Source organism: Gallinula chloropus (genome assembly GCF_964237585.1).
Source record: "Gallinula chloropus genome assembly, chromosome: 16".
NCBI lineage: Eukaryota > Metazoa > Chordata > Aves > Gruiformes > Rallidae > Gallinula > Gallinula chloropus.
In genome coordinates, this window is record NC_140101.1 from 4,988,615 (window position 1) to 5,010,463 (window position 21,849).

A 21,849-nucleotide genomic window follows, 5' to 3' on the forward strand; every position below is an offset into this window, starting at 1 on the left:
CAGCAGCCATCCCCACAAACGGTGAGGGTTACTGCTGTGAATACTTGAGTCCCTGCTCAACCCTTGTGTTATCAGCAGCTCACAACTGCTACAGCACCTTGTTCTGGTCAGGTTTTTGTCAGAAAACAGCACAACTAGCTGTGACAACTATAGCAGCTTATTTTGGTCCCTATCGATTAAACTCTGCAAATTAAATTAAGGTAATTTATTTCTGTAATTACTTGTGTTGAAGATCCAAACTAGCTTAAGGACCTGAATCATAATCCAGGGTAAGGTGAGGCATTACAGAGCATTATCGGCTTCCTGCAGATTTCCATTTTGGGTTATGACTGCTTGTCACTTTACAGGCTAGGGCCTGGGTCTTTAGGCATCTGCAGATGCCTAATTTCTGAGTGAGGATCAGAGCCTGAACATGTGCTGCTATTTGGAGGCAGTTTGGCACAGCAAAACAAGTGAACTATTTTATTCCCTAAAATGTTTTTTCTTTATTTAATTATACTTCCTCTAGCAGTTTTCCTGCAGTTTATTTATATAAATATACTCCTTTGTGATAAATCACAGCTTCCTGAACCCTGACTTTTTTTATTTCTAGTGCCCCATGTGCCACTTACACTAGAAGATCTATTCAAGGAATTGACGCTGTGTCCCAGAAAAGGTCCTGAATATTCCTCTCCTGTGTTCACACCTGCTGCTCTGCTCATCTCTTCCGTGCTGTGCACTGACCTGCTGCCCTTGCCTTTGCTGTGCCATGGAAAACATGTTTGATTATGAATTCCTGGCACTGGAGCTAGGGAAGTAGAACAGAGCAGTGCAAGGAGTTAGTGTCTTCCCAGAAGATAGTCTCTCATCAGCCCTGCCTCAGATGCATGGGATTTTTTCTCATCCCCTGGGAGAAGTAGCCGCCCTCTGATATGACACTTCCCCGTGTTTGCAACAGTAAATACCCATCATTTTTAACAGGAAAATGCTGAATCCTTAGCAACACATGTGGCTCAGTGCAGGTTTGTATGTTGTTCAAATAAAAAACTAGCACATAGGACTAAGTCTTTTCTGTTGCAACCCTTTATAAATGAATTAATGTGTTCTGAAATTCCTGCCAAACATGCTGTGGGCTGGTCTGAGACAACAAATTGTTCTTTCTGGTTCAGCAGCAGATCATGGCTCTTGCCCAGAGCTGATAGTGTGCTCCATAATTAATTGTGCATGCATGTGCTGTGCTTCATTACTTGAAGCAAGCAAGCACCTCTGGTTAAAGAGCTTCTGTCCAGAGGATCAGTTATGATCACACACCCAGGGCAGTTAGGCTTGTTGCTTGCTAACCAGGGATTCATCTTAGAGAAATTGATTCTATTTTTGCAAGTGTAATACCTGCAAGGGAACAAAAACTACCTTTCTCAAGAGCTCTTCAGCCCTTAAAGAGAAAGGGACAGGGTAGGGAAGGTATGGCATGTGTAGATGTACTTAAACCTCTTCTAATATACTCCCTTGTACCTGAAAAGCCCTGTTAAACAGGAGGCTCAACTAATTCATTGCTTGGAGATATTAACAAAGATGTAGCTTTTTCCTTCTCCTGATTTTTTTTACCCTTGAAGGCTGCTTCAGAGTAAATCTGGCTGCAGACACTAAATCTCAGCCCCCTTGCTGGTAAGGCCAGTGCTGTCCATCACTGGGTACGTTACAGGGTTTCCAATGGTGTCACTGCTTGACAGCAAGGAGGGGCATAGGCAATATTAATGCCTGTGGGATCCAGACATCTCAGCTATCACTTGCACCTCTCCTACTCTTCCAATCCTCCCCCACTCCTCCCCACACCCCCCCCACCCCCACTCCTCCCCACACCCCCCCCACCCCTACTCCTCCCCACACCCCCCACACCCCTACTCCCAAATAATTTTCTGTAGCCTGAAATGCTGATCCTGTAACGGAAAAGGGACAAAACATGGGTGGGGAGGGGGGAACACCAAATCCTCACACAGCACCAGGTTTAAAAAGCACTCTGGCACTGTGCAAGCTGTTAATGAAATACTGCAGCCACATGCAAATCTCCAACAGCAACTCCCCCTCCCTCCCCCTTCCCTTCCCTGCCTGTCCCTGCTGCCAGCATCTCTGTCTGGTGCAGAGCAAGGAGAATGGGAGACTCCCTCAGCTTACACACACGCCCACAGAATTAAACTGCAGTTCTATATATAGCTCCCATCTCATGGAAAGAGCTGAAGCTTTCAGGGCCCACGCTGTGCTCACTGGAATTATTTTTAGCATCAGTGACAAGGTTACCTGGATGATTCCTGCCAAATAAGAGGGAAATGCTTTAAATTGTACACAGCTAATTAGTGGTGACAGCTGTTTTTTGTGCCTACCCCTGCCTTTCTGTCTGGAATAAATCTGTGTCACATCTTCCCAGCCTTCTGAAACCAGGGCAGTTCCCTGATTTCTAGTTCATTGAGTGGGAGTTTGAGCACAAGCAGAGCTTCATCAAAAAATCTTCATAATGTCCAGGTAAGTTTAGGATACTCTCTAGACTGAGCTCAGAATAGTATCTACATTATTGCTGTATTAATGCTACTAGTAGTTTTTACACATACAAACACGCTTTTTTGGTCCAAATCAAATATTCCCCAAAGTACTGTGAATTCAGCCCAGTTTCCTACTGAAAATCTCTGGAGGGTCAGTGCTTCTTCAGTAAGTGAAGCTGCACAGAGACTTATCTGTGAGGAAGTGGTACTGGTCGTGGAGTTCTTGGTAAACAGGGAACAGCTTTTGTTTTGTCAGCAGGTAAAATTTTCCTTTGTGGTAGCTCTGTGTTGAACTGTCACGCTTTAGCTTTTAGGCTGCAAATCTGAAGTGCTGTTTGCTTGGCATTGTTCTGTCTTCAGCAGCACTGTGAACTTCACGGTCTGTTACGTGAGGCTGGCTCTAATCTGGGTGCACATTTAGCTATGTCTGCAGGTTCTGGGCAAGTCAACTCAAAAATGTTTTGCAGTGAACCTCAGGGCAGCACTAGCACTACTGATTTCCAGATATGGTAAAGTACTGAATAAAGAGACCTGATTTTTCACTTTACATTGCCAAGAAACGTGCCCTGGTATGATCTGCTTACCATGCCAACATTTCATCATGGTAAAGATCAGTTTTAGGTGCTTGAGTTTTGGTTCCACTCTTTGTCCACAAAGCCATTACTCTTTCTGACTCCTTTGATGCCCAAATTTCTGTATCTGGATTCCTGTCTTCTTAATCTTTTAAGTGCTGCTTAATGCATTGAGTCTACTTATGCAAATATCCAAGGAGGTGAAGCAGAACATGAAGTGAAAATTATGAGTATAATCTTTTTCCGGGAAGTCATGTTTTCATCGAAGCTTTGAGTAATAATGGAGTGTCTTTAACTGTGGTTATACAAGGCGTACTTGAGAAGTACCAGCCACCCAGGCAGTTCAAACATTAACTTTCTAAACAGTCAGATATCAAATTTAATTAAACAACCTTTTCCTGCGTCACTTCAGTCTAGCAACTATTTTACTCCCCCAGGTTTTAGCTTAAACCCCTTCTAGAACAAAGTGAGACTGTAAGGCAGAACGCAGTTATTGCAAATAATCGTACTTGCAAATGTCTTTTCTGCCTCTTGACACAAAGAGCTCTCAATTCACTGAATTCCATTGAGAGCTTATTATCTGCACTCCGAACTCATAATAATGCAAACCAAGACCTGTTGGGAGCTCCGTTGCCTAATGCACAGTAGAATATTGCAAGTGCACACCATGGCCTGGGGCACTGGGGATGCATGAATTAGTAAGAGAAAACACAACTGGAAAGGGAAATCTGGAGAAAATGGAATATTGCCATTTTGGATGGAGGAGGAGGAAGGAGAAGAGCATGTTTCCACGGCAACAAGTGGTAGACTAAATTGGCTGGAGAACGAAATACAGGAAATACACTTTTCAAAAGCAGCAATGCACATAAATGAATGCTTGAATCTGTACTCACGCTGCTGTCAGTCAATAATAAATCTGAAGTCAGTGGATTTGCACTGCTGTAAAAGTAGAATACATTCCAAAAGATATAACAGAACTCCTCAATCTCTTTTGAGATGGAATGATTGGAAAAGGCAAAGAAAATAGGGATTTTAGCTCTGACTGCATAAACACTCATTAGCATGATAGCAGAGCAATGGTTTTCTCAGCAGGTTCTCTACTCTTGAAAGTGCATTACAACCAGAACCATTTAAAAAATACAGTGGTTTTAAGAAAAATGTTATTCTTTTGTGTCCCCATTTTCCAAGCTGCATGCACACTGTTATTTGGTATATTTTGCACATTATACATGTCAGCAGAGCTTTCGCTCCAGAGTACAGAGCTAGGCTGTTTTAGCTGTGGGACTGAGGCAATTTGCTAGACAGTGATAGACTTTCAAATCCCTACAAATGTGCTGAACAATACTGATCTTAAAAACAACTGCCTGTGTACTTGCCATTCTTATGGAGACAGACGTTGGATGATTGCTAGGTAATCTGGCTGTGTTATTCTTCCATGCTGAAGTACAGGTCTGTAGTCTGATGGCTCGTGTGGGTTCATAGCTGAACCAGCAAACACCAGAGTGTTCCTAGTGCAGCAGCAGCAATGTGCTCTTATCTGCATAGGTAGTGGCAAAGCCCTACAGAGAACAGGCATTTCACCGGATCCCATTTCCCTGTCAGTGCTTCACACCTGGATACTTATCAGTAGGTTCCTTCCAAGTTGTCACAAAGACTGTACTGCACAAGTACCGATAAAATGAATAGATTTAAAGACCTCAAAATATCATGGAAGATTTTGGCTCTGTGGCATGGTTACCTTTCCACACTACTGCTGGGTTGTGCTCTGAGTGAGGGCTCTGGGGTGGTATGGGTTTTGTGGAGTAAGACCTAGTCAGTCCTATGCAGAAACTCCAGAAGGATGTCTCTAAGGGCTTTGACTCTTCAGCCTTTATCAGTACCTGGCTTTACTTTGGTGATTTTATTTTTTTTGGACACATACTTACATTTCCTGGAGTAAATATTTTCCTGCATGCTTCTACCACCTGAGCTTGTTTGCACGGTCATGTTCTATTCTGGTGGATGAGTTAAGTGCTGAGCTGAGCTCTGCCAGGGCACATATGTGCTGGAAGTTGTGTGGGAGATTGGCAAAACAGATTGGAAGCATTCCTGGCTATTCCAGCAATCTCTGCACCGTCTGTTCCCCAAGATGTGCTTAATCTTCCACGTTCCAGGAATAAGGAGCTAAATGAAAGCTGTCTTCCAGGACTTGGAACAAAGATGGCTTTTAGCCATCCCCTAGACATTATCAATAAAACTAATGGCCTACACCACAGATTGTTCCATAAGACCATAGCAGACTATATGGAGGCTTCCTTCACCACATTTACTGATAGAAATTACATTTCCCAGCTTCCAGTGATGATCAGCCCTCCTCTTCATCAGTAGAGCAGTTTCTTTTTTAAGTTCTTGTACTGACACTTGACTCTCTAGGAATGTCACCTTTAAAATAATTCCTTAGGCTCATTATCAAGCAAGCTAATTGGTAAATGAAAAGAAAGGATAAAGCCTGTAGTTATACCACCTGAAGCTGCAATTCCATTAGACCTTTCACACCAAGAGAAGTTAGGCTCTACTGCAAAAAGATGTGATATGAGGTGTGCCTGGATATCAGATAATCTCACTTAGTTAATACTCTGTGATGATCCAACTTGATTTTAGGTGTACAGTGGGGTGGAAACCATTTTTTTTGCTGTATTGTAGAGACATAAAATTAAGCACCCATGAGAAAATGACTGGCCAAAATACTGGTATTGATTATATGGGAGTGCAGCTTGAAATATTCGCTTGAAATGCTTGTAGGGTCAAGATGATCAAGGCCATGGTCAAGGTCCATAACACTTTCCTTCCTAAAACAATGGGTATTAATGTGGCACATCTGTGACTTGCTCTGCCTGTAACTCTTGGAACTTAATGTAAATTGTAGTGTGTGGGATGTCTATTTGTATGGGATGTATATATTTTTAGTGACAGGGACTGTCACCTGCTCTGTCTCATGAGGTCACTGGCAGAATGCGCTGTTCTCCTTTGGGTATAAAGTGCTACCATGCTGCAGAGTGTAAACAGTAATCACTGAGACTGGACAAAGGTGATTATTTCATCTCCAACAGTGCAGGGGCATCATGACGTGCACCCAAAATCTCATCTGTGTTCATTCAGTGGCTTGTTTCTTAGCTGAGGGCAAGTGTGGTGAGGGCAAGTGTGGTGATGGCCGTGATGTTTTCCTCCATAAACTCTGGTCCACTAGGACTTGTGCTCTGATCCATATGCACGCTTCTCTTTCCCTGTCCCCTGAGGTAAAGTTTAATCAAATGCACACACATGAATGAGCTAGCCTAAATACCAATAAATGTTTCTTTCAGAAGAAGCTTGAGATATTTAATATTTAATAAGCCTTGAAAATGAACTTCTGTTCATGTTTCTGAATTTGATTCCAGGCGTTTTGGCGGTGAGCAGTGTTCACTGTCCCAGTGTGGGCAGGCACAGCACAGATTATTTAACAATCCACTTTGTCTCATCTAAAATATTCATGTTTGCAGATATCCAAATGTAGCTGTTACAAAAAACCCAAACAAAACCCACATGCAAAAACCAAATGGTGCAATCTGAGCCTCACAGTTACCTTAAATCTTTTCCTTAGGCTACATGCCACAGTAATACTATTTCTCTCATAGCTCTACCCTGTTGCCCTGGTTACTGATCAAAACCAGACCATCCTTGCAGTCCCCGTAGCTGGACTTACACAAACACCTCACCCATGTGAGAGCAATGCTGCTGAAGCTGCTCCTTCCTTATAGCAGAAATACAGCCACCAGTGCTTATAACAGCTTTACCCCCTCACCCCCCGTCCCATTCAAGTAAGTATGCAGCTATAACAATAACAATTGCTTTTATCCTCAAACTCAGCTAGTGCTGACAAAGCGAAATCAGCTTAATATTTATGATAAAACACTAGCCTTTCTGGAGGACCTCAGAATCTTGATTCCATCAGTGGAGCTGCAGGCAGGTTTTCACTGAAGGAAATAGGCTTGGGAGTGGGTGACAGTGCCTCGTGTTACAGTACTCAGAGGACACTTCATTGTAAAAGGAGGTTCCTCCCTGTTCTTAGGTAGACTTACTTTGAGAGTTTCATTTCAATTTGCTGCCGGATTTCTTGTCTTTCCTCATCTGTCCTGCTTGGGAAAATATTCCTGTCTTCCAGTTCCTGCTTACTCGGTCTGTTTCGTAGTTTTACTGCCAGCAGTTCTTTCTTGCATTTCCTTGGCAAAGTACCTGGGACACACATTGAAAAGACAGTTATTGAAAGACAGCTTCTGGAGATGAAACATGAACATATGAAGAGTGGGAAACCTACAGAGTGACAGCGATCTGTATGTTGGTGTGCAACGAGCAGTTGAACAACGCTAATGTAAGTAGCATTACAGTTGTCTGGGGCTGCTTACAAATGCAGAGGGGTTAGATTCCTGTTATCTTTGTTACCCTTTATAAGTAAGCAGTGCTCTCAGGTGAAAATGATTTGCAGATGAGGTATGATTCCCATCACTAATTCAGAAGTCTAAGACTGTGCATCTTTCCTCAGTCCTCTAAGCATCCCTTAGCCCTGAGCAATCCCTATTTCCTGAACCATTTAGTGGTTCCTTTGCGGAAGGACTGGATGTCTCAGTGACAGGGCTGACCAGGAGATATGCACCTTCCTCTCTGGGTCACCAGGTGTAACCAGGAATAGATAATGGTAACTGAAACAATCCAAATTATTGTTTGGCATGTGTATATGGATGCACACACACACACACACTGTAACTCTTAACAGTAAATGTAAGACATGTATGTCTACATCCTGCCCAGTGTGACAGTGTGCCATAACAGAATTTCACTTAATAATCAGTACCATACCATTGATGTTAGGCTGAAGAGAGCAGGGGCAAATATTCCAAGGAATGAAATAAAAGGCCAGGTTTTATGATGATTTGCAGAATACTGGCAACTTAACTGCACGTTCGGGCAATAAGAGACACAAATACTTACTGTGATTGCATGACCTGTTGTTCTTATTGTAAAAGCATAATAGCACATGTTTTCCATCAAACCTGACACCCTAAAGCATTGCCATTACAAAAGAGCTGTTCATAGGAGAACATGCAGCAGTTGTTTTGAGTAGGAGTCCGCTGCTCTGCAGATTGCTGGATGTTGAATCCTTGATGCTGCCCCTCTGATGACATTAGAAACATCTGTTCAGTCTTCCTAGAGGCAACTCTGCTTGAGCTATGGTGTTTCTGGATCTCTGGTGTGACTGTTTCGACTTCAACAGGCTTCAAATTGGACTCCTGAGCTTATAAAGCCATTTTGCCATGTGTTTGGAAAGGTATGCAATAAAATGGCTGTAAAGTGGAAAGCCATCTTTTGTTTCAAATTGAAAGTCTGAGGTGATCTCTGTATTTGATGAGGGGTAGCTTGCTTGTGATGGGGGGAAAAGAGGAGGGCAGTGCTACTAAAACCAGTGAGCTGCTGTGCTGTAAAGGATATCTGGTGACCAGGCCAGGGCTTCAGCAGAGAATGAAAATTAACATTGCAGAGTAGCACCAGTCGATGGGTTTGAGTCTTGTCAGGGTATGCAGGAACTACAGCCTTTGTACTTGCTTCATCTTGGGAGCATGGTGTGTAATAGGAGGTTATTTTGGGTTGGTTCCTTTTTACTTTAAAGTTTGGGGAGGGGTGTGTTTTAATGTAATGCTTCACCTTTTCTAGAAAAGGTCACCTCATTTTTAAAGAAAATGACATTTAATTGGTATTTTTGTTTGGCATTTGAGATAGGATTAAAGTCTATATTTGAAAGGATGCTCTGGAGGTTGGCAAGCATCTAAATCCTAAATAGATTCTCATTCCCAAATATTGGAGGTTTATTTCCTAGGGATCTGTGGACCTACATTAGTATTATCGCTATTGATCTCAAATTTGTTTATGCAGAGGTGAGGAGTCTATACCATGTCCACACATACATGTTGGGAAGACTGGGGCAGAGAGTATTTATGGTGTCTCTGTGTGAGTAGAGACAAGACTCTAGATAGTTGCAGTGGTCTAAAATTAAACATTTTAGAAACCATAATCAGCTCAAAACCCCACTTAAAGTCTGAAAGCTGTGCCCTTGTTTAGCACCTTCCTCCTAACACTTTTAGAGTCTGTTGCAAACATTAATTAAATTAAACCACATGGCCCTCTTGTCAAGTAGTAGGTATATGTTTAACAGATGGATAAAGAAGTTAAATGATTTGGCTGATGCCATACAGAGCCTTCTGCTAACTGAATATATGACTCCATCAGAAACATTTGGCTCAAGCCACAAGCCTGGGACTGTGTCAAGGTTTTTCATCCCCTACACTGGGTGTGGGTACAGGGTAGGTGTTTGTAGTGCCACACTGTGCAGGAACCAACAGAATTCCTTCTGGAAACAATCCAAAGCATGTTTAGACATGTCCTTATTTTCACCTGGGAATTTTAAACAGGCAGTAAGAGGAAGTTGGTCATGTCAGGAGGTAGCTGGAAAGAGACTGCACATGCACATTAACCCCAATGTCTCCAGAACACGATATATGTACCGTCCATGTGCTGGCCATATGCACAGGGCAGTTATGGGCAGTTCAGTGCATCTGGGGTGCACTGAAAGCAATATGTGTATACACTGTACAGCACCTGTGGTTCTAGAGAGACACACAGGCTTTGAAGGAAACAAGGGAGCTCTACATGTGCACTCCAAACAATTATTCTTCTAGTCCTCAGCGACAGCTGAGGTAGGAGCTTGCAGGACCATCCCTACTCCCTTCAGGCTGTTATAGAACTACTTGCCATATCATACTATACCTGATCTTTGAATTGTGGAAATACAAGGGCTAGAATCACAGTGATTATTTGCTTAGATGAGGTCAGGGCTCATTTTCTGCTGTCCATCTCACTGAGGGCCAACTGAAACTGAGAGTCTTCAGGTAAAAGGCTGGACCTTTTTGCAAGGAGTCAGGTTTTGAAGCTGATGTGGAGACACTGGCTTAAGCTAGCTCAGGGTATGCCCCAGAGGCTTGTATTTCTAAGTGAGATGGAACAATACAATTTTTAGCTTGAAACAGTAAAATGAAGCTGCTCTTCAGTACCCTGACTATTCCCAGGCTGCTCTGCCTCACACTTAGACAGCGCCCACTACTTTGTGAAATTAAAAACACAAATCACATCTGAAAAATCTCAACTTTAACCCAAATCCTGCTGTTGTATTAGAGGAGTGGAGAGCATATAACCCACTCAGGATAAGCTGTGCTCACTTCATCCAGATGTCTGGATTTCTAAAAGGCTTATGCTATAGCCCCTCCCATGGTCCATATGCACTGTGCACTGATTAATCTTTAGGGTATTTCACCAAATAAAAATGCAAGAGATCTGGATTAAGCTGATCTGCTAGTCTAAGGAGCCGTTCGTTTCCTATGCCTGACCAATTGGGTTAATTCCTGAAAAATAATACTTGCTTGACAAAGTGGAAAGAGGAAGATGATGTTACTCCCTTTAGGGAGTCATGTTGGGAAGCAGTAATTGATCTGTTTTTATTTTGATTGGCCCACTGATGGCCAGTTCTGTTATTTCACCTTCTGCAAAAACATGTATCTGATGTTTCAGAATAAGCAAATAAATAAAACAAAACCAGGGAAATAAACCCCCAAACCAGTTTCCCACATGTCCATTTTCATCACCTGGAGGCAAATTCCTTCTTGATCATTATCTCAGTGGAAAGTGAACCTGCAAATGTCCTTATTTGAGTATTTTCTTCTTCAGGGTTATTTTTCCTGGTCAATAAGGCATGTTCAATGCCAGTCTGCCCCATGACCAAGATCTCAGACAGAATCTTGGCTGTGGCCTGTTTTATTTTGCTCAAATAGGTCAACAATAAATGCTTTGAAAATTCACACCCTCTCCATGCTTGGTCTGCAAGTTCCTGACAGAAGTCCCTGTTTTAATTCAGTGATATTTAATTTCCTGTCTGTTTGCTCTTCTTTCTATCAAGCAAAAGGCAAATCCTAATACTGCATGTTGATGGAAAGCCCTTGCTTGCACTCTGATCAGTTGTGGGTTACATGCTGCTTACAGGATTTTTTAACTCATGCACGAGACTGCTGCCTTGTTTTGTGTTTGTAGAGGTTTCAAACAAATATTTGTTGAGTAGCATGGTAATGGAAAGCCAAGGTACAATTGCTTCCTTTTTCCAGTGACCTGTGCTGATCTCCCTGTAACCATGGGGGGTTGTTGCACTGATGCTCTGATCTGCATTGCAGTGGCTAGGCTGGTGATGTACTAAGGCAGTACACTAATTGTAAAGCAACTGGATTGCTGGATAGTTTTACTTCCTGACTTGCAAACCAGCCCAGATTTTTTAAACCAGAAACAATCTGGAGCTTTTCAGGGAATTATAGAATCACAGAATATCCTGAGTTGGAAGGGACCCATAAGGATCACCAAGTTCAACTCCTGGCTCCACACAGGGCCAGCCAAGTCAGAGCACGTCCAGACGCTTCTTGAACTCAGTCAAGGTCGGTGCTGCGACTACTAAATTGTTCTGGCGCTATCCCTGTCACTACCACATCTCCAGTTCCTCTGAAATACAAATGGGGGCATTGGAATGAATGCTGGCACAAGCACTGCCACCCAGTGTTGATTTACCAACATAACTTTAAACACTGTCTCGGTGTGCAGTACCTACAGGGACAAACACAATTACAATCATAGAATCACTGTGACTCAAAATTAACTTCAGCTTTTCAACGGGCTTCCTTGAATAAGTTGATGTGACAACAGAGGAATTTATACTGCTCAGTAGTTTGTTGCAAGCTGCCTTGTTTAGAGCACTCCTCTAGGTTATGATAGTATATCTCTACTATAAGAAGTGACTTTCCTTACCAGAAATAATGGAGTCGTTCAAAACTTCCTCATCCTGATAAAAAACAATGTCTTCCTTGAGCTCTGAGTTCATGATCATGTTTTCTTTGTTCTCATCCGACTCTTTAACTGAGTTCCGCTTATTTTCTGAATCACTGCTGTAGCTCAGGGAGTTCTCCTTTTCTTTGTTGCGCTCGATGCTGGATGTTCTGGATGGACGGACATCCACTCTTTTTTTTGGAGAGCCTTTGCTTTCTCTTCCATGGAAGCTGTGGGTGGAAGGTGCACAGTCCAGTATTTACAAAAGACTGTTTCATTGCCACAGTAGGAACTTACTGCTATACGAGAATAAGCATAATATCCTGTAGCTCTCAAAGGCCAGGGCAGAGAGGACAACATGGGATGGCATTCTTAAGACTGTGTGGAGAGAAGCTGACATGTCTGCTTTCCTGTCTGTGTCATAAAAATAAGGTACAGAAGGGTAGTGACTAATGTATTTCTTTGTTATATAGCCACAAGCTATACTGTACTGTACCCACACAGTATGTCCTTCTAAAGTAAAACATACATGGCATGAAATAGTACCATTCTGCTACTTCATGATCATGGCAAAGGTTTAACAGGGCCTGGAATTGGTATTGTATGGATCTATTCCCTGTGACTATAGCTGCTCGGGAACTGAGAAATGTTACCAACTTAACTCCAGAGCTCTATGATGGAAAAGGTTATTTCTGCCTTCCTCTAATCCACAGGAGGGCTTATAATGGAATCCAGACAAAGTGCCCAATGTACCTCCACACAAGAATTTGTATTAAAAATGGATATTGTATTTTCTCATGTATAAGCCATGAGACATATACTGAAATAGTAGTATTTCTCACATGTAGAGTACTGATGCTTAGAGCAGGATTTGCCTTAGCTACTCCAACTTGGTATCTTGTGGGGAGATTTTCTTTGGCTGTAGGTCAGGGATTATCAAATGATTCTTTGAAAACCTACTTCCGTGTCACAGTAGCCTCCACCTAAAGGAAGAACGTACTTTGACGTAACTGCCAAATTAAGCACTTTAACCAGGGATGGATGTTCAAACAAGTGACATCAAAAGGAAGGCAAACCCAAGTTGTAGGAGTAGATAAAATGCTAATAACAGGGTAGGGACATTTACCAAGAAAAATGGTTTAGTGGAATGACTCTCCTCATGCACCCATTTGCCAAGAGGCTGTAGGTACCTGTCCTGCCGGTGTTTGGTGGCCAGAGCCCTGTGGAGTTCTTCAATGACTCTGCTGGGAGGTAAAGGCAGGTGGACGGCAGCCAGGTGAGGGGAACCAGTTGGCGTTGTTACCTGTCCTCTGACATGGGGATCAGAACTTTTCTGGCCAGAGGAATGGAAGAGGGCAGCTTGTCCTGAGATTTGGGAGGAACCAGCAATGACATAATTCTTCAGGATAGTGGAAGGAGGAGATTTCATGGCTGGGTCATCTGTTTCGCTTCCTGCTGTCAAAACACAAGAGGGAAAGAGGTTGGGCAATGCTGGTTTTTCTGGTTGGTGGGGTTTTTTTGCACAGAATCTGCACTGAAATTCATTTGTTGTGTTGAACAGAAGAAAATCATGATGATTTTTTCTTGCTAGGAGGTAACTGGTTAAGCTTGAGTAACTTTTTTGGATCCAAAAGCTCATGCTACACAGATCCAGATTTTTGATCTAGAAAAATTGATGCCTTCCCCATTTCCCCCTCTTTCTCACAGTATCAAATGCTCCTTTTTCACAGCCCACCAATGCATTCTTGATTGCCAGTATTGTTCCTCCTAACCACTGATGGCTTGTACTGCAGTGGCTTTCCAATCTAGCACTTTCTCTGCTGGACTCTGGCAGACCATATTAAAATTTATGCACTGTGGTTCTGAGTCAGGACAAAATGTACCAGTGACTATTATCTGCTGCTCTGCAATTGCTGCACTGTTTAGACCTCTGTCTTTCATATGCCAGTTGAGGAAATGCCAAAATCATTATAATATGAGGATAATGTTTGTATAACATAACTTGCCAAATTATATCCAAATGAAAGATGTGGTATTGAACACTAAGAAGAGAGAAGAAGGGTGGGGCAATCTGGGAGTAAGAAAAGATTAGACTTTTTATGCCATGTAAGCATTTTATTGGGAATTAGACTTGGATATATAAATTTAACTAGCACCTCAGTCCAAAACACAGTGGACGTTTCTCTGGTTGTAAATTTTATAGTTTTACACTCTTAAGATAACACCTGGCTTGAAAAAGATGCTGATAAGTCTTTCTGTTCTGCAGTTCTCTTCCTCTTTCCCTTGCATCTCCTTCCCAAGCCTCTGGTGCTGATTACACAGTGTGGGTGTGAAAAGGCAACGCGAGTGCTTCCTACAGGAGTCTTTCTTTTCTCTTGTTGCCACCTAGTGTTCTAAACAGGAATTTAACCTGACTACCGATCTTTTCACACTTGGGGGGCGAGGAGGACAGCATCTTTCAATGAGTGTTACAGCCATATAACGATTTTCTCTCTTTTTATAAGAAAGGTTCCACTCTTTTTTTTTTTTTTTTTTGCTTTTCGTTTTTTGGAACTCTTTTTTTGCACGTTTCTCTCCCTCCAACCCAGCATCCTAACTGATGGCCGGAGCTTCGTTCATCTCTCTGTCCAGATGACAGGGATCAAGCCAGTCCAGAAGTTACCCTATTTAACATCTGAAAATGCCTGAAAGCAAAAGGGCACTTCAAGGGTCTAGGTGCCCAATGTGCAATGCCTTGGCAATGAGACACCTTCCTACTCTGGAGCTCCTCCTGCTCTGATCAGGATGGTTTGTGCAGCCAGCAGACAGCCAACCTCTACTGAGCAAAGATGTTTTCCTGGCACTCAAGGGGATTTTGATCATGTACTGTTCTGGAGGTACACAGAGGACATTTATGATCGAGCATTGCTCACTGAATCATGGCCCAAGGGGATAAAAAACACACCTCCTAAGTCACTTTATATCGCTGCTCAGTGGGAAAAGGGTGTCTGTGTTTTTTCAGAGCTAGAACCCTGGGTTCAGCTCAACCCTAAAGCAGGAAGGGAGAAAACAATGGTTTATGATTCTGTGATTATCTTTATGCCTGCTTGTTCCTGGAACAGTCAAGGGCCACTTTTGTCCTCAATGCAGCTTGGACCAATATTGAGAGTTTCCTTAGCTCTCACCTTATTTTTCCTAATGATAACTGTTCAGTGAATAATCTTGCAAAGTGATGTCTTGGCACCTTGCCCGATTCCCCCTCGCTCTGTGATTAATTGGTGCTTGGCTTATTCCCCACTCCTCTGCTAATAGCATCTCTAACATTGTTAAGGGGGAAAAACTAAACAGAAAAGCACTTTTTAACCTCTTTGTTTCTCTCTCCCCCTATATTTGTATTCCCTTTCACTCATTGACAGCATTTGTTTAGTCTTAACTTGCTGCTGCTTCCACATAGACAGAAATAAAGAAATGTATAATCACTATTGAAAAAGGGTCTACTAAGAAAACTAAAAGTTGTTCTGTATGGAAAATTAAGATGAGAATGAAATATCAAAACTCAGAATATATTGGAGGAAATATTTTGCTTAAACAGCAAAATATCTAGACTCAAAATGCTGTGAAGTGCCTGGGGAAGCTGTAATAGCCCATGTCTCAGGCAGAGCATGGCCTTCTCATCAGATGATCAAGTCACAGGGGTGTCCCAGTTGTGCCTGTTCATGTTCCAAGGTGGAAGGGGCAGGCCGGAGTCTGACTGTGGAAGCAATCTGAACAGCAGCTCCCAAGAGGCAATATGATTTTGTAGCCAGCTCCCACTTCAACTCATATGGCTTTTAAGCATGGACAAAATATGGATATTTTCCATGGGAAACAAACTTGTAATTTTCCTCAAAAAGCTTGAAAACAGCAGTATTTTCTATGAACACCTGTGGTCAGATCACAGTTGCCCCTCTGATATTTTGTTTCCTAGTGACTTAAAAAACCCTATTCTTTGTGGCAGTAGATGAGGGTGGATGCAAATCAGGGTTGAGATAATAGCTGTCATTTAAAAGTCTAAATATCCAACAGGTCTGACATTTAGATGTCAGGACTTGATTCTAATTTGCAAGAAGGCCCTTTTAACTGCTTTTACCATATGTAGGGGCCCTAAAATTGGAAGAAACTAAAATCATATTCACTTTAACACCCTCTCTGCAGTGCCAGAAGGTTGGAAAATGTAACAACATTGGCAATACATTAGCAAATCAAGCCCAGAGGAATTGCTCTTGAAACATTCAATGAAGTCTGGCACCGAGGATTGCTTTGTGGGAGCCAGGTGTATCACTTATGTGGACCAGATTTCATAGTTCTAGTTTAGACCTGCCCTAGAGAGGAAGGAAACCCCTCAGACAGAAATGTCTACAGAACCTATTGACTTGATCTTGGGTTTGGCTGTTGTACTGTTATCCAGTGGGAGTCTAGGTAATGAAAATGTTTAAATCTTCCTTGTGTTTTATGGCATATCGATATGAGCATCTGATTCAGCAGATGTTTGCGGTTGATTTGATTTGTTTTACATGTGTTTAGTGCAATAGACTCACACCAAATAATCCCCCGAGAGAGTCCAGTAAATATGTACAAAGTACAAAGATCAGGGCATTGTTATCAGGCAACTGGACTGCTCAGTTCATGGAAATCATTAGCGTTCTGCTCGCTCAATAAGCCCAACCTGAGTCACAGCACTTTGTGGCAACAGGCTTAGAAAAGGATGTAAGGAAAAAGGTGACATACAGTGCTGTGTAGGTGAAGAACACGTAAGGGATGGGAAAGTCTTTATTGACCAGTAATGACTGACCTGTTATGCTCTTTGTGATTTTGGAGATTGCCTTAGGTGGTGGAGCTGGGAGCAGCGGAGGGCTGGGAAGCTGTGCTGGGTTTCTTTCTGTCTGTTTCTGAGGGGAGTCTGTGGATTCAGATACAAGTAAGGCTTGTGGACTGTCTTCAGATGCTGTCAGGCTGGCATCTTCTAATTCTTCCGTGGGTGCTGAAGGTTTCTTGGCTAATAGAAAGATGAGTAAAATTAATGGAACGTGAAGTTAATAATAATGATAGGCCAGGGGACAATGCCAGGAACATTCAGAAAAACAGAACACATGGCACACAGCTAGGAGCACTTCTTTTCCATAGCAAAAATAATTACTGGGCGAAATAACTGACTAGCCAAGGCTGGTAAAGAATAAAATGTATGAAGATATTGAAGAAATCTTAGTATTGATGTTCCTGAGAAAAATGCTGAGCTTCCTTTACTTCCTTAGAGCCTTTTCCCTTTCCTTTTTTTTCTTTCTTAAATAATGAAGACAGCAAGGCAAAGCAACTTTGAGAACTGCAATGAATTTTTCTTACAGCATGCAGCTGCAGTGGCACAGTTGCTGCATAAGTACTTGTCTGTGCTATGAACACTCAGACAAAAGGCAAAGAGTATCAAACAGGTGATATTAAATGAAAGCTGTCTTTCCTATTGTTTGTTGTACAGACTTACTTTCACAATTTATTGATATATTTAATACTTGACTGTAGCTTTGCATTCAAAGTCATCTTTTACGGTACCTGACTCCAGAACTGTTGAGTCTTTCCTGAGGTTAGAGTTGATTACCAAGAAAATCCTGCCATAAAAATGATTTGCCATTGGATCTCAGCAGCTAGCATGGAATGAGAATCAGTGAAGTACTTAAGAAAAACTTCAGTCACCAAAGCATTAATTTGAGATGATGAAGCAGTGTTCATTTCAGGACTGTCTCCTGAAAGATGGCAAAAGCACTTAGCTCTTAAAGTTAGTGCAGGCTGAATTACTGAGCAGTTCATCAAATTGACCTGGCTGTGATGAGGGCACAGGAGAATATATCCAGAAAGGCATGAAGCTGAAGCAGGACATAGGTGGAATTTCGGTGATGAAGTCCAAAATTAAATGATTTTTGTCCTTGAATCCTGCTTAGATACCAGCTGACTCTGGCAGTGATTAAACTTGCTGTTTGACTTTCATGCTGTGAGATGTCCTGATCTCTGCCTTGGCAGATGAGGGGACCCACAAAGAGGCATGAACCTGACTCTGATCCAGGATCCCAGCCAGGCACTCTCCAAACTGCATTTCCAGTCACTGTGGCTCAGTAGTAGCAATGAGAGTTATTTTGCCTACCCTAGGAGATGAAGCATTCTTCCAATTGGGAGGGTCAGTTTTGAAGTCTCTCTTCAGTAAAAGAGATGTCCAAACTGCTTGGGATGGAGAAATGGCTAATCCCACTCCTCTTAGCTTTCTGGGTTACCTAAACAAAGTATCTTTCCCTCCAAACTGTTCTAGGACATCTCTTAAAAACTCAGAGCAGTGGGCACCCACAGCTGCCACATCACATATCTTTTCTTGGCTCAGTTTTGTGTCTAGTTGGGAATAAAACTCTCAGTATTAATGAGCATTCAGTGTCCTCGTGTTCAGAGTGCATGGGGAGGCACCAGAGCACTTAGGCAGTTGGAAACAATAGCATTGGCAAGATAATAGCATTTAATTTGTTGACAAACAGATTAATGAGTATGCCTAGAAGAGGAGGAATGAGTATTTATCATTCGAAAAAGACAGGAAAGTAGAATAAATATGTGTCATTAACAGGAATTCTTGTGAAATTTGGCTTGATAGCAAAACTGCTGTATGTTGTAGTTGCTTGAATTATAGAAGGAAATAACTTTCTTTTAGATATATTTCTAGGGAAATGCTTTGTTCCCACTGACATCACTTTGTGTTTTTGTGCCTACTGTGTGGAAGACAAAATGTGGAATAGAGGAAGAGAAAAATGAAGTCGTTAATGGGTTACATTACAGAAAGATCAAGAGCTCCAGTAGATGTTAGTAGCTTGATAGGAAAATTAGTCAGATTTCATTTTGTTCCCCTGAGTGATCCTTTCTTCTGGCGCTAACTTCACTTCAGTAAACCTCCCCATGGCATGAAGTGCTGTTTGGGAGGGATGCAGATGAGCAGCCACAGTGGGACCTTCCCTAAAGAGAGGAGGTGGATCCCAACCACACTCTGCCTTAGTCAAAGAGATCTTTTTGTTTCTCCACTCCACCCTGTTCTGAGTGTGGTGTCACAAAAACAAACTGGCACTGTGTGCTGTTGTTTAAAGAATGTCCCTTTCACATCCCCTGCAAAGAATGGTTTGCTTCTAGTTTTTTCTGTGGTTGTTTCTGGTAACAGCAGCCCATGTTTGACTCAGTCTGAAGGCAGACCTGAGTCTTGAGGACAGAAACCTAACAACAGATTTCATACTGCAGAGTGAATATTATCCCGCTGAAAATATTCCAAGAGCTCAGCCCTGGACTCTTTGCCAGAGTAACTAATTATTCACAGAGTGCCACTTGTCAAAATGCCATCTCACTACTAGGTAGCAATGCTCCCCTTGGGACTGTCCCCAGGCCCATTGGCCAGGTTGGGGAGAAACTGTCCTCTCTCTGCCTAGGCTGTTCTTTTCTGTGTATTAACCAAATATAAGGTGTACAAATATTTCCTTTTGTTCCCTCCTTTTCCTGTCCCTGGTCTTCACCCCACATCTTCAGCATGAAATATAACATACTGGCTATAAAACAAATGTATTCATTTTGTTTCTAGCTGCTCAAATATTCATGTGGATTTGTAGAAAGACACATACTTCACTGGGCCTGGACTGAGCCCAAGGACAAATAATAAACTTAACGTTACAATAACTTAGCAATACACTGACAGCTTTGAAGAGCTTTCCCACCTAATGAATTCCTTAAGGTGGACTCAGAGACAGGAAAGTTCGAATGCACAGACAGGGATAAATTAGCACATAAAGATTAGATCAGTAATAACTATTTTAAAAACCAAAGGCCACTGATGAAAGAGGTAGGAAGATTTCCAGCAAATAGGAGTGGAGTCTCACAGAGCAGGGAGACAGAAGAAGGTAATCCCACTTATTTTTTTGGAACCTGGAAAATGATACCTCAAAAATGGAGGTAAAGAAATTCAGGAGAAAGAAAAGGTTGTGCTAGGGAGACAATGAAAGGAACTAGGATTTGAGAAAGAGACATAAGAAACAGGAATGATTTTGAAAGCCTCAGTTTTGAATGCAGTGTAAGGTAAATTTCAAATCACAGTACTAGATTTTGCAGAGCCATAAGGTTAAATACATGATACGTTATTATTACCATCTTTCCAGGATAGCCTTTCCCAATGATAAGAGTTGGAGTTCAGAGAGAAATTTCCTCAGTGATACAGAATGAAACATTCCATAAAAGACTAGTATTGCTAATAATACCAGTGCCTGAAGGATTCTGGTCAGGATCTTGATCTGGCTGTTTTTAAAAAAGGGAGATGAATGTGTTTTCCTCAGTTAATTTTAGGGTCACACAAAACCCAGTGCAACCATAAAGGATAGAGTTCAAAGAGAATAGAAAACAGCATTAAGAGCATGCATCTAATTCTCTATTTTGTCTCTATTTTGAGAGCGAACAAAAGGCAATGAGGACAGATGGAAAAGGTGTAAAGATTGACCAGAGGGAATGGGCAGAAAGATCTGTAATCGCTACATGGCACTCCTCATAAACTGGGATAAAGTGTTAGCTTTGCAGTTTGCACATCTTGGTTGTCAGGAAGTGAATGGAAACCACCCAGCTGCTGGGTTGTGCCTGGCTGCTCTGGTCCCAAGGAACTGCTGTCACAGATGAGCTCTGCCAGAGCACAGTTGCATGAAAGGAGCTTGTTCTAGTTTACCTGTGCTCCCAGTATTGAACTTCACTTGTATTTGCAGCACGCTGTAGACAAGGTGATGATATGGACATTGTAGGCTGTGTATTGACATTGTTCTGAGCCAGGACAAGTAATTTCAGGCTTGACACAGAAGTTTAAGAAATGTTTTTAAGAGAAGCTTGTTTCATCTTCACAGCAGTCACTGCTAATATGAAAGGAGCACCATGCCAAGACTGGATCATCTCATAATCCAACTAATCCCATTATGCCAAGCTTTGTGTGGTCCCTCAGTTTGTTACCAGTCTCAAAAATCACTGTTTTTACCTGCTGTTTGCTAACCTAGTATGGGCTGAGCTAAAGAAGATACTCTGACCCTTTAATATACTGACATCTGACTCATAAAGCAGCTCGCTGGAAGCATACTTTTACATTTTATAGTTTTTTGAAAACATTTATTTCAAATACCTGCATCTTCTCTCAGCTCATCCAAATGCAGCTCCTCACCAAGTGACGTTGTGTTCGTTGTGGCTGCTATTGTACTCTCTTCCTGCAGTTCTTCTGAGGCAAGTGCCTGGCACACAGGAGCTGGAGGATCACTCTGCGTTGCTTTTGTGGCATCATCACCAGTGCAGGCTTTGCCTTCGTTATCTAAAACACCAAACCATTTAATCTTAACTAAATCATGAACAGAGAAAGCTGAACATTTTTGCTGTCGAACTGAAAAGAACGAGTCTCAAAGCTGCTAATTCTCAGGGGACTGAGATTTGTCTTAGAGCAAGCAATGCCTGATTTCTAACAGAGCTGAGCATCTGTAATGCAAAAACTTGTGGACACCAGCCTATCTGGATACTAATTTTCACCCAGTCTTCTCAATGGGGCACCTTTTTCTGCAGGCATCCAACAGCCTGGGCAAAAGGCCATTGTGCATGCACAGGAAAGCCAGTGTATTCTGTAAGCACCTGCTGTGTGTGAGATGAGGACAAGCATGGGAAATCAGAGATCTCTGGGAGAAGGCAATTCCTTGCACAAGCAGAGCTCATGGCACAGCACATACACAGGTTGATCTGACCTGTCTGAGTTGTGTCAGGCTCTGTGCATGACACACTGCCACCCAGCTGCCCCAGCAGTAACG

At 42.2% G+C, this 21,849-nt stretch overlaps 1 protein-coding gene across 1 annotated transcript in view; it reads right to left on the reverse strand.

Moving 5' to 3' along the window:
- PHACTR3 (phosphatase and actin regulator 3) overlaps nt 1-21,849 on the reverse strand; it is a gene marked incomplete at both ends in the record, with an annotated part of 102,311 nt that overhangs the window by 21,215 nt on the left and 59,247 nt on the right. The window contains 5 exons of the mRNA XM_084271499.1: nt 7,183-7,336; nt 11,993-12,240; nt 13,201-13,465; nt 16,821-17,024; nt 21,183-21,365. Of these exons, the coding sequence (XP_084127625.1) occupies nt 7,183-7,336; nt 11,993-12,240; nt 13,201-13,465; nt 16,821-17,024; nt 21,183-21,365 (1,054 nt within the window). The remainder of the gene's footprint in view (nt 1-7,182; nt 7,337-11,992; nt 12,241-13,200; nt 13,466-16,820; nt 17,025-21,182; nt 21,366-21,849) is intronic.